This window comes from Anopheles ziemanni, chromosome 2 (assembly GCF_943734765.1).
Source record: "Anopheles ziemanni chromosome 2, idAnoZiCoDA_A2_x.2, whole genome shotgun sequence".
NCBI lineage: Eukaryota > Metazoa > Arthropoda > Insecta > Diptera > Culicidae > Anopheles > Anopheles ziemanni.
In genome coordinates this window covers 60827721-60840393 of record NC_080705.1, presented here as the reverse complement: position 1 = coordinate 60840393, position 12673 = coordinate 60827721, and the positions used below count along the sequence as shown (strand labels likewise).

General features: G+C 44.8%; 4 protein-coding genes across 4 annotated transcripts in view; 1 reads left to right on the top strand and 3 right to left on the bottom strand.

Moving 5' to 3' along the window:
* LOC131293993 (breast cancer anti-estrogen resistance protein 1) overlaps positions 1-4820 on the bottom strand; it is a 124373-nt gene extending 119553 nt beyond the window's left edge. Inside the window, exon 1 of the mRNA XM_058322042.1 lies at positions 4491-4820. Coding sequence (XP_058178025.1) covers positions 4491-4820 — 330 coding nt within the window. The remainder of the gene's footprint in view (positions 1-4490) is intronic.
* A 1855-nt stretch (positions 4821-6675) lies between these two features.
* LOC131293992 (DC-STAMP domain-containing protein 2-like) lies at positions 6676-8826 on the bottom strand. Its single transcript, XM_058322041.1, has 4 exons — positions 8349-8826; positions 8003-8263; positions 7734-7947; positions 6676-7663 (listed from the first exon to the last, which is right to left on the bottom strand). The coding sequence occupies exons 1-4, from the start codon at positions 8824-8826 to the stop codon at positions 6676-6678; spliced, it is 1941 nt and encodes a 646-aa protein (XP_058178024.1).
* Positions 8827-8982: 156 nt separating this feature from the next.
* On the top strand, positions 8983-10197 carry LOC131280995 (protein Gemin2). The gene is made up of 3 exons (XM_058310249.1): positions 8983-9036; positions 9157-9397; positions 9465-10197. The coding sequence occupies exons 2-3, from the start codon at positions 9188-9190 to the stop codon at positions 10086-10088; spliced, it is 834 nt and encodes a 277-aa protein (XP_058166232.1). The 5' UTR covers positions 8983-9036; positions 9157-9187; the 3' UTR covers positions 10089-10197.
* A 311-nt stretch (positions 10198-10508) lies between these two features.
* Positions 10509-12276, bottom strand: LOC131282883 (UPF0489 protein C5orf22 homolog). Its single transcript, XM_058312430.1, has one exon. The coding sequence runs from the start codon at positions 11902-11904 to the stop codon at positions 10540-10542; it is 1365 nt and encodes a 454-aa protein (XP_058168413.1). The 5' UTR covers positions 11905-12276; the 3' UTR covers positions 10509-10539.
* Between the last annotated feature and the right edge of the window lie 397 nt (positions 12277-12673).

Genomic DNA, 12673 nt, shown 5'->3' with positions numbered 1-12673 from the left:
ATGTTCCATGCAGACCGCGTTTTTATTTCTTTACGTTTACCTACGAATATGAACCGGGGACACTTGTCCCGACTCGTTTCTCGTTGGAGTGGGTATAGGGAAAGATGGTACAATATCTGACGACATACCATCGAACGTCGGCTTGACGGCGTGGTTTATCGCTTCCCCGTCTTGTGAACCGTGAAATGCAGTCGGTTTCAGATGGTTAAAAAAACTGAACGGCAAAGAAAAAACAGTCCATGATAAAAGGAAACAAACTCCAACGAGGAAGACAGACACCGGCATCGTCGGTACGGTCAATATTTGGTGACACCGATACTAAAACGCGATATCCACGATGGGTGCCAGAAACCCGTCCATGGCCCATCCATAGTGGACAGTCCGCTTTGCCAACCTGCCGACTGCCGATTTATATATTTTCCTGGCGAACGAAAAGGGTTAGTTACCCCCGGTAAGGTCTCCGTTCGCTCTATTTGAAGCAACCTGCACTTTCTGAAGTTATCGACGGAAACGGCGGGGTAATGCTTGTCCAAACGCATGTCCAACCATGTCTTGGGAGGTGTTTGGGAAATGGTGCGATTTTAGGTTTATCGTGACAGCTACTTGCCACAACATATAAAAAAGGCTCCAATAAATGCCACCTTCCTGACGATAGCCGTAGCTAAATGGAGCGAGCCGTCCATTAAAAGTGAGAGCATAAGTTCACGTGTTGGACCAGGAAACGAAAAATATAAACCGACAACGTTTCTACAAACATCAACACGTGTTTTACATGCCGCCAAACGGCGATTTGGGGAGAAAGGAGAAAAGAAAAGTCGAATGTACGACAACTAAACCTCGCTTCAAGCCCAAACTCATGCGGGTCTCTGCGGGCGGCACAAGGATGGTACACAACATGCTTTGTGTGGAAGTAAGAAAGAAAAAAAAAGGTCAAACACCTCAACCTCTGGGACGGTGCACAGGCGGTCACAGAAGGGAATCATCTTATCTTAGCTGTCGAAGTGGGTTCGAAGAAAGAGTTGATCCACATGAAATTTTGGTTTCCATCGCCTCAAATCCAATCGCCGACGGATTTTGGAAATGCCACTCATTGGCTCGTTATATCATAAATTGTCTCGGTTGCGTTTTGTCGTTTGGTTCGATCCAAAGCGGAATGTGGACGACAAGCAGCTCGGAAGACATGGTGTCGGCGTCAAAGCGAAAAGGATTAAGATAAGCTAGGAGAGTAAAAAATTATTTTCCAATAATGCTGCTGCGTATCGGCAGTGTTCTGTCTAGTGAAGCCAACATACTCGGCAAAAGCTCGTCATCACGACGACTTGTATAAACAATACGAACGATTTTGGAAGAGTCACTGTGTTGTTGACCAGTTAAGAATCTTAAATAAGCATTAGTAACCTGAAATAAATAGGGTAAGTGCACCCATAGTGGAGCTAGTACCAATAGTGGTTGTAGTGGAATAAAATCCTAGCTCTACGCCGATATATATACAATGGAGTTATTTGTTCTTCTATGAAATGTTCTTTGATCTTCTGCGGAGTGTTAAAAAGATGAACCATCTCATTCCGTAATATATAAGCTCCAAAATTCATATTTTCTAAACAGGTTGTCCCAACATGCTGCATTCCTTAAGAATCTATAACGAATGTCATGATTTCCTTAAGGCTATAAATCACTACAAAATCATTAAAACCATATGATTTCGCTACTTACATACTCCAATACAATTGATTTATACGAACTTAGTGCATTTTAGAAAGATTTTATTATATTTTTACAGTTTTTACTATAGTGCCACTATAGGCACAAAAACCCAAGTTGTTCCTATAGTAGCCATAGATTTTTTCACAAGTATATTTTAGTTTTATTTCGATTTTGGCCTATACAATCAATTTAAATTTAGTGATTTTATTCTGTTTCAACAAAATAAACAAAGCGGAACTGGAGAGAAGACTCAGCAGAAGAAGCAGAGGAAAGAAAAAAGAAAGCGGGCGAAGGATACGCTATAAAGCATATATGCTATAGTTCTAGCTGCAATATTCAGAGCATTTTTTATGAATTAAAATTGGACATATTTCGGTAAAACAATACAGTCTTTTCAATGACAACGCATTGGTCAAGGAGTATTTTACCGTTCTGTTTGAAATATGCTTCAAAAATAAGTTATAGTCAAAATATATTCAAGTTTTTCGTACTACCACCACTATAGGAACACGATACCACAACTATAGGAACCATACCACCATAATAGGAGCAACCGACTAGGAAGAAAAATACGCTTTTTTCGTGTATTTTGTATAGTTTACGGTGAAAATAGATGTTTTTGAGAAGAAAAGTCATATTTCGATCATAATTGATTCAAATATGTAGAATATTGTGTTCTTAACACTCATAAATTACACCTAATTGGTATTTACAGTACTAAGTGCACCACTATTGGTACAGTCACCCTATATATGTTCAAATCAAAACTAAGTTGGACATATTGCAAAATGCAAACTGAAGGAAATATGCAATCAGGACGGATATGGAACAACGTCTTTAATCAATGCAATTGTAAAATAATTTAAATTAGATTAAAATGTTATTGACCGCAAAACCATAGAATAGCAAACTAGTACCAAACAATTAGAATAAAAGACAATTTATAGGGTTACAAAAATTCTTGGTAATGTAATCTAGCAATAAGTTATTTCGAGTATTCTAAAACGAAATTCAGAAATGGTATAAGGTAATAAATAAACAAACACAGAAAATAGTCACCACTATAAGCATTAAAAAAAAACTTTAAACTTGATTATTGTAATCAGTTCCGGTAATGGAGATAATTTTTTCACTTTTTTGTTACGTTAATAGTGGAATAGCACACAAAAAATTATCACCAAGCTGAGTTTAGATTTACCACCACTGAAAAAGATAAAACTAAATTCCCATAGGACAATATAGGACACTCTCGTTCGGTAATTTACCGCATCTCTCGTGTGATTTTATAACTAACTTTTTACGTGTGTGTAAAAAAGGGACACACAGCTAGGACAATATACATGAAGAAAGACAGCTGTCAATGTTTACGTTCTTTCGACACGTTACTCCGCTTGGAATCCATTCAAACGAACGGACATAAAAACCAGATTAGTTCATTAGGTAGTAAAGTGAACAAAATTGCTACAGTGATAACAACCCGAACTGAGAGCATAATTTTCCAGCAATAGAACCCATCATCATCGTCATCGTCATTCAGAACGACGAAGCCAAAAGCTAAAACGCTTGCCGTTCGTAGATTGCAGGATTATCCGGTAAAGCATGGCATGGGCTCCGTGGGACGTTGCCTTGTCGCGCTTGTCACCTGACTCCTGTAATCGCTAGAAAGCGCGCAACATTGGTTTGCTCAAACCTTGATTACAGTTTCGGAGCTCAGCTCAAAGGTCCACCACCCTCTTTTCCATTGCTGCTTCTAACGACCTGAACCGAAAGTTTGCCCCGCGACCGGAAGTAACCTCAGCCCGTCCTTAAAGCGCGTCTCGCTGGAAATTTCCCACTATGTTTCAGCTGCAGTGCACGATATTACTTTAGCACCACGGACCCTACCACCGTCCTTTCCCGTCACATCAGCAGACGGAAGTGTGCTTTCCCATTTCCTCCCGGTTGCTCAATTCCATCTGGTTCCCACCAGGATATCCCCACACGACCCAGCATCTATTCCCCCGCCCGAAATGGCAACCAACCTGGGAGCCAGTGCTTGATAATCTTCCCCACCCTCATACTTAATTCAGGCTCGCTGCTTCCCGCTCACTCCCGAGTTTGTTCACGGGAGCAACTAACTTTCCACGGCACTTAATAGCAGCGGGTCTGTATGTAGGGTCTGCAGAAGCTTTACTTCCGTTCGATCGAAGAAGAAAAAGGCAATTTTCCCGTGCTTCTCCATCTGAACGATAAAATGATACCACAGACTTTTCCCGTCGGGTAACGAAAGCCCAACCCCAACGTGCCATGTACACCTAAGGGACTCTCGAGACGATTTTGGCCGGAAAAAACAAAGATGCTGTCGCTCTCACACACACACACACACACTAAAACCCGTACTTACTTCGGATGCATCGATTTTCCTCTGGGTAGTGTATACTAAGTTCACCAACACCAATGAGGTACCGGATGATATGATCCTAGCACTTCCGGACTGAAACCCAAACAGGGCCATAAAATGGGTTGGACTTCCACCGGACAGGAGAAGTCCCCCGTGGAACTGTTGCTTTCCACAATAAAATACCGGATATATTTGTCTCTTAGCAAAACATGGAAACTAACTTCTTCTGTCAGTCCCCATGGATTGTTGCATGCCCGTGGAAGTAAACATTGAACTTATAGTTATAAACATCTTTGAAAAAGTCCTGAAAAGATCTGCTTAGAACGTTAGGGTTGTAGTCCTCTATCGATATTGGAGTTGTGTTAAGTTATTGAATTTTATCATTATCAGATAACTATCCACCTACCTGCTGCTGATTGGCCGATCTTGTGGACTGTTGCGCATCCGGCTGTTGCTGCGGTTCCGTCATTTCCGACGGTTCATCGTCGTCGACGTCATTCTGGTCCACCTGGGCGGTGGTATCCTGTTCATTCGCAGCTTCCAACTTCTCGGGCAACGGATCTACAGTTGTTATGTCCGTATCCACCACTTCACCTTCATCAGAAGCCTGCGGTTCGGGCTCTTGGGTTTGCCCTTCCGGCTCATTATCCTCCTCGTCGTCTCCCATTGCGAGAAGGTGATCCAACGAGGGACGCACCGGAAAAACGCTGCCAGTTGGTTGCGGGACAGGGTCCATGGTGAGCCGGTGCGTGTCGAACTGATATCTGGCAGTGACTTTTTCAACCTCTCTTTAACCTTAAACCAGATTATCCCGTTGGTCGATTCTCATTCGATTCGTTCAACAGATGATTACATAATTGATTAGAATCATATATTCATACACAAGCACACAGACATCCGAAAACACTTTTGCAGACCAGAATAAGAGTTCACGACGAAACCCGATACGCATTGAAAACCACGACTGTACGCGTCGTTTACGGAACGTTTGATATGCTGAAAATGGATACCATTGCAGAAAAAAAGGATCCCGTGAGTCAAAACAAAAATTCTAAACCGGAAGCTCACACCGTAATCAACCACCACTTCTGGCCGCTAGTGATCCAGGAATCAGGATAACCGGGATCAACACCGAAACCGGAGACACCGTTTCAACACTGACCAAACTAAAGCCGATTCGTTTGGAATGAAACCGTGAAAACAGCGTTTGGTGTACTACAAAAAGGGCACACATCCACAAATACACGGGAACGATGTTGAGCACGGATACACGGGGCCACAGTACACCGAACGGAACTTCTTGCCAGACTCCACACCGACGACGCGACGAGAGAACGCGGCATCAAACACACTGACTGTACCGAGTGTGCTCGAGATTTTCCAATGGAACTCGCAACTCGGTTTGGTTCGTCGGAGTTTGCCGATATTCGTTCGGGTCCTTTAGTGCTGGCACGTCCCCACCAGGATAGCCTTTCCCGCCGTAGTTTATCCGTTCCACCTGGCTGTCAGCACCGGTTGGTCGTAGTGAAAAAACACAGCAATGGTGATGGTGGTGGTAGCCGGGACGTTCCTTCACGTACCATGTACTTTCAACATTTCACCTGCGTCCGAATGAATTTTCCTCCACCGCTTCCGTCGAGTTTGTGTTTCCAATGGACAATGGGGTTGTAATGAATTTAATTTTCCACAAACTACAGCTAGGACTACCGCAAGGACATTCGAGTCAAACGATGGAATACTAAATGAATTACACACACCGCCCGGTCAAACAATTTAGTGCCGCCAAGTGTACATCTTTTTACTATTCACGTTCTACGAGGCACCACCATTGTATCTGCTCCCACACTGCACCACCGGTTGGGTAGCTGCCTGTGTATGTGTGAATTTGAGGCGTTTGTACGTGCACGGTTTGAGGACACACACCGGGAATGGTAAAATGGCCCGAATGTGCCCGGCAAGATAACAAAGAGACTATACCCGTGATACCGTGGCGAAAAGGAGCGAAACTCGTTGCGTCACGGGGAGGTCCGTCATCTCTCGGCGCTCGGTCGACTGCCGGCAGTTCTCGCGCTCGGGGCCGGTGTTCGGGTAGGTTCGGTTTGGTTCTAACGAAAGCACGTTTCCATACTACACTGAAACGGTGTCCTTTGGAAGGGGGTTCATTTTCATTCATTCCAGTATCCTGGCGCAGCATCACGGGGCGGCAAAGTACGCTACTCTAAAACTCCACCCGAGCGCATGAAAGCCGGCATCCGGTGGTAACCGGCTGAAAATGAATAGCAGTTCCATGACGTCAATACGGACGATTTTTTTTTCGGTCGGCGGTCGGTGGGCGAGAGTTTGTCCCATTGCTGGAGGTTTGTATACAGGTGGTTCGAGCGTAGCGGGGTGGATTTACCGGTTAGGCGCAAGGCGCAGGAATGAATCGTGCTCGTGTTCGGATCTGCTCGGTTTCACCAAAGGATAAAAACCGGAGGTATTGTAGGAAGAAGGTTCATTGGTAGAATTTGTATGTTCGGATGAACAACAAATGTATGGATCCTAGTTTTCTGTTATTCAACTTACATTTGCATCATGAAAGGATTGAGGAATTACTCGAAAGATATCAGGGAAATATTGCTCAGATGTGAATTCGATTCGTTCAGTAACCTTTCCAAGCAGAGCGAGCAACTGTTTGCCGTTTCCAGAAAGCAATCCGGACAGTAGCGACCGGCACAATCCGACCGGGGACATTCAATGTAACCATCTTCCGATTCGTTCAAACCTTCGCCACACAACGTACACCGAACCAAAGCTTCCAAACCGAGCAACTTCCGGCAGATCCAAAAGTGATTTGTTTTCGCACGAAGTACGTTCCACCAAGCAGCACCTCCATGCCTATGGGGTTGGTTTCTTGACCCGGATAGTTGTCTTCTCAGTACCTTCCACAAACTTTCTCTCTTGAGCATCATGTCACCGTACAGCCACAACGCTCTAGCACGTGCCCGATAGGGATAGTACCGACGCATAACTATCTGCCTCACACGCAACCCATACGGTTCCAGCACGGCAAACAGCCAGCATAGTACCAGCAGAAGCAGGATTTGCCAGTAGCGCTCAAACCGAGGTGCTGAAGCTTCCGGAATGCAGCGGGAAGGATCGATCGCTGTTCCATTGGCAATAGGGTCAAAGGAACGCACGATATCGCGCAACGTGTCGGCCAGGATTCCTTCGCCACTAATCCCCACCGCAAGTGGAACCATGTGGCTCGAATTATTCGGATGCTCGGATTCTTCTCGCATGAAATGTTTGATTAGCGTAAGAGACCAGTACAGCGCATAGTCCGCAAAAACCAACCCACCGATCTGGATGGTGGATAGTAGCATGAATGATACGGATTTCAAGATTCGCCAGCGTTCATTCCATGTGAGGTGATACGAGATGAGAGGGATATAACGGTTCCTTTCTTTGCGTGTAAGGGGAAACACCGTGGCGATGTTCAACGCCACGCGACGGGCATCGATCGCGTAGAAGTCTTCAGTTAAAAATTTGTTATCAAAATCATCCTTTCTTAAGTATCTATCCCTATATCGGATGGTTCTATGAACGGAATTAAGAAATTTTATAAATGAACCGTCAAACAATCAACCATCATAAACCTCAAACTAACCTCAAAAGAATGCAAACAAAAAAGCCACTAGTTAAGACCCCGATGATGTTGAAAGTTCTTCTAAGTGGTAAACTCCGTTCTGCGATCTCCTCCTTGATTTCTCCAACTACTTCGGCGAATGATTTCGAGGCATTTGTTGAAAAATCAAAACCGTGCTCGTATTCAACCCTCACTCGAAAAAGATCCTTCATGTTCTCTATAAGCCTTTGTATGCCTAACATTGGAGAAAATTTAGCGATTGAATGTTTATACGATAAACACCCACTTACCTTGTTCAATTTCGTCGACAATAGCATCGCTTACGAAGTCGATCAGCTCACAGAAATAATCCACCATCTTTGCCCCATAGCACAATGTTTTGCCGACCTGGGTTACTTCGCACAGAAAATCCATGCTCCCCATTTCTTCCATGCAAGCATCGATTGTTCGTTCAAGAAATTGAAGGCAGCGATCGGATGGTGTTCCCATTTTATCATTACAAACCGAAACCACATCGCGTAACCAATCGTAGGCGGCTTTAATGGAGCGGACTGTAAATAAGAACCCAAGTAGAATGTATGCTGAAGTAGAACCCAAGTAGAATGTATGCTATCGTGGCTTGCATCTGCTACTTACGGATTCGTTTTGTCAACTTCAATACCTCCATGAGGGTCTGCTGTACCTTCATGAACGAACGTTCGACAGTCTGTAACAGCTCGCCAACTATCTGTTTCATTGCCAGGAAGGGAACCTTTAGGGCGGTCAGCGTATCATGGATGGCCGTTTTAAGCTGTTCCTGTGTGCAGCTCAGTGTTCCTCCCAGCACCTCTACATTGCGCATCGTGTTTTCTGTAGGTCCCGTAACGGTGAGGAGAAATATGTATCCGATCAGAGCTGCACGTCCTCGTTTGCTTAGAAACTGTGGCACCAGCAGTACCGTAATGCAGCGAACACTCTTCTTTCGAGCCAAAGCAAAAATGGCAACTAAAAAGTAAAGTCCAACCAACAGACGGTACACCGCGCGCTGGAACACGAATTGATTCAGAACAAGGGAGTTCACAATCACCGTTTGAGTTATTCCGAGTGCAACAATTTTTGCACCGCGACGCCACATTTCTGCACATCGTATTGGTTACGAAAGAAAAACGCATAATTTCAACCTTTTTCAGCCTAAGGTTGTTAAACACATAGTTCGTACGACGTGTATAACCTTGGTCAACAATCGGCGTGACAGCTGTCAACCAGGCAATGAAAAAGCATCAAAAACAAACCAGTCTCTTTATTTTCCGCTGTTGCTTAGTTTAGTTTCATTGCCTCTGAAAAAGTAATCCAAATTTGTATTGTTATTTCACACAACCAGGCATATTAAAGCATGATTTAACAGCACACCGTTTCATTGCCGAAATAACCTATCTCCACCCTTTTCAATCGTGTGTGTTTTAAGGCAATCGTTTAGAAGCAAAAGGTCCATCCAAATGGAAGTAGACACGATACAGAAACCAGCCCTGGCAGTCGATCCACCGGATGAAAACTTTGATCCAGACCTTGTACCGGAAACGGGCGAACAGTACTTACAGAAGGTGATGTATGAGCGGGGCAAGTGTCCCGTTGTTGTCGTCGCCGCAAAGCCACACAATCGTCACAATCGACAGAAAGCATTAACGGGCCTAGGTGCAGTGCCAACGGTAACTGAACAATCATTGCTTTGCAATTGCGCAACGATATTTTCTCACATAGACGTTCCCTTTTCAGGATGATGTGAAAAATGTAGCGCCACAGGCGCTGATGCCAACAAAAGAATGGGAGTCAATGCAGAATCAAAAGTTTGCCGAATTGCGCGATATCATCACCTCGTACCGTGGCAGCGCGCAGTATAGCGAGAACCTACAGCGGACACACGTCTTTCTGAACTTTGACGACCGCAAGCAGCTGCACGAGTACTGCGCCAACAACCTGCCATACGTGCGAATTCTGCTCAGTATTCCACAACGCAATTTGGAAATGCTACTTGAATATCTGCACGAATGGTTGCAGGACTCGGAGCCAACCTCCGGTCAGTCGTCCCAGGATGAACCGTCCGATCCGGAACTGTGCGATGCAACGTCGACAATGACGCCCACTGGCTCGAAAGAACCGCTTCGTACTGGCTGCCGCAAGGATTGGATCACGCAATGGATCTACGCTATCCTCGCCTGCCTGATCCTTCCGCTCGAGCCGTACATTCATAGTGTGCTGCGGGACATTGCCAAATCCTGCATCACACTGCGAAATGAGCTGAAGCAGGAGGACGAGGCTAAGGTTTTACCGCTCAACCTACTGATAAGCATAATTTCGAAGAATTTCAAACAGGCCGATTTGGCCGATAATGTCCCTTAAACATTGCAGGGGTCGTGATTTTTTTAATTATATTTTTAATGGCAATTATATGTAACATCAAAAGATTAGGGAGCCTTAAATGATAAAACAAAATATGTCTCATACTCTACGATGATTCAAGTGTTATTATTGTGGTTATTGGAAGGAAATAATTATGTCAAAAATATTGATCGAGGAGTGCATATTTCTCGCCAACTAATAAGCAAACAAAATGTTTTTTGTAAATATCATAGACGCAGTTTCGAAAACGATAAATAATCCACGATAAAATGGCGTATTTCTACAAACCTTCCGGATGTTCATATACCCATTATGGTTTCTGACACCGTTGTGGGTAATTTTCTTTCAGCGGTTGCTCAACTAACTCATTCTTTTCGTTAATTCAAATGATACTCTATTTAATGTAAAGAACGGCTGCCGTACGATGTGAATGGGTGTTAGCTTTATTGTCTTACAAATTAAGTTCCTGATCCTTATAGTACAGTATCGGGTTGTCTAGCTCTACTCGCAGGCACTTTGTAAGTGCACCCAGTACCATGTCCTGTATCATCTCCACCTGCTCTGCCGGTGTGTAGTCATCTTCGCTCGATCGTGATATTGTGATTACGACCGGTGCGCATGGAAGCTGCCGCAGGAAGTGTTCGAGTTGCTGCACCATCGTCTCAATCTCCTCCCGGCTCGACTCGTGATGCGGCAGATCGGTCACGTCGCACGTGCAGCCCGCATCGTAGATCATCGACCAATCGATCTCTTCCTCTTTGTATTCCTTCTTCAGCGTCCGCACGAGCGCCGTTACCTTCTCCAGCAAACCCGCGTATTCGTCGCTGATCTCTTGCTGGTAGTCCACCAGAAAATGCTTCAAATTGCCCACCTCTTCCAGATACAGGAAAATGGACTCAAGAAACTCGAGCTTTTCCTCGCGATCCCGGGCCACCCGTTGCAGCTTTTCCAAATCGCTGGCAGTGTCGTCATCGGCCAGCTCGGGAGAGACGAAAATATCCTTCAACTTCTCGTACAGCTGCACCTTGTCGTAGATCTTCAGGAAGGGATTATGTGTGCTAAAGTAGTCCAGATCGATATCGAGAATGTAGCCCCCAGCAAGGTCCGTGTCCTCTGCGACCTTATATTCACCGACGGCGCACACCTCCAGCTGTAGACGCTTCTTGTTTTCCAACTTGTCCGCCGGCTGATAGCAACCCTCCGACACGAAGTACTCCAGCGTCGAGTCCGTCCGGATGGAGCCCTCGAACTCTCCGACATGAAATTCAAACTTTCCTTTTGGTATCTGGTCCGACCATGGTGGTTTTATCCATACGATACGCTGCACATGCCCAGCAAACACCGTAGGCATTAGCCAGTTTTCGATGCTGATACTATCCAGCAGGTCGTCCTTGTTGAACACGTACGTCGCGGGCATGTGCTTTGGAATGCACATGTCCGGATGTGAGTCGAAATGCACGATCCTATTCCCGTGCAGTGGCAGGTGCTTCGAGCCGAGGCACCGATAGAGAAACGCTAGCACCTCGTGATGATCTTCTACGATGAAAATCGGTACTTTATCGAACGTTCTGCTGACTGGGGGAGCATTTTTGGAAGCTGACGATGAGGATGAGGAAGAGGCTTGTTCGGGTTTGTCATTGTTAGGTGCGGCGCGTTCCTCCACCTTCGGCTGGTCGTCGCTTTTTGTTTCGGATTGGGCCTTCGGTTCCGTGCTAGCTTGCTCGGGTACTGTTGGTTGTTTACCGCTCTTCTCCCCCGTACATTCCGTAGCCTTCCGCTCATCTGGTACATTTTCGGTACTCGAAGAAGATTCCATAGTTATGTTTCTCGTGCCTTCACTGGTCGCCACTGGGATTTTTATCTACGAGCACTCCCCAGACTGTTTGACAGACGCACTGTAAAGGGAGAACCCCGTTTTATCCCTTTCTTCAGTTACCTATCAATTTTCATTCACTTTCGCTTAACTCGGCCCCCGCGACCGCGCGAAGTTACGCGAGACTGTTGGGGGTTTTGTATTTAAACCCGAGGACTATCTTCCGCACCGCCAGGCTTATCAGCAAGACACGGATCCCGGTGCATTCGGGAGGTGAATTTCAACCGCGATATCACAAATCCCGAACAATGCAAACCACTTTTGATACACAACTTCGATAAACTATGGAGCAGCTAGCGATGCATCTTTTTTTCCAATTTGCTAACCACGATGACAACTCGGTTACGACATTCCTGAAACTAATTTACACGCCTAGTTTCTGGAGTTCAACACCAAGTAAACGTCTTAAAATAACTTTTTTTACTAGTTCCGTATCATTTACACAATATATTGTATTTTAACTTTCATGAAACAAATTTAATCTAAAGAAAGCTTTAATCTTTTTGTGATTTTATCGAAAACTGCCGATCTTAACAACTTTTATCATTTTCAATCGGGTTTCAACCATAAACTAGATGGTTTGAAATGACTTAAACAAATATTGACAGTTCGTTGACACCGTCGAATGGCGACATACCAAATTAGTTCAGCTGCGTTTCCACACTGCGCAAATTTAGAATAAATTTTCGCTACGTGTTTCCAAATAATGGGA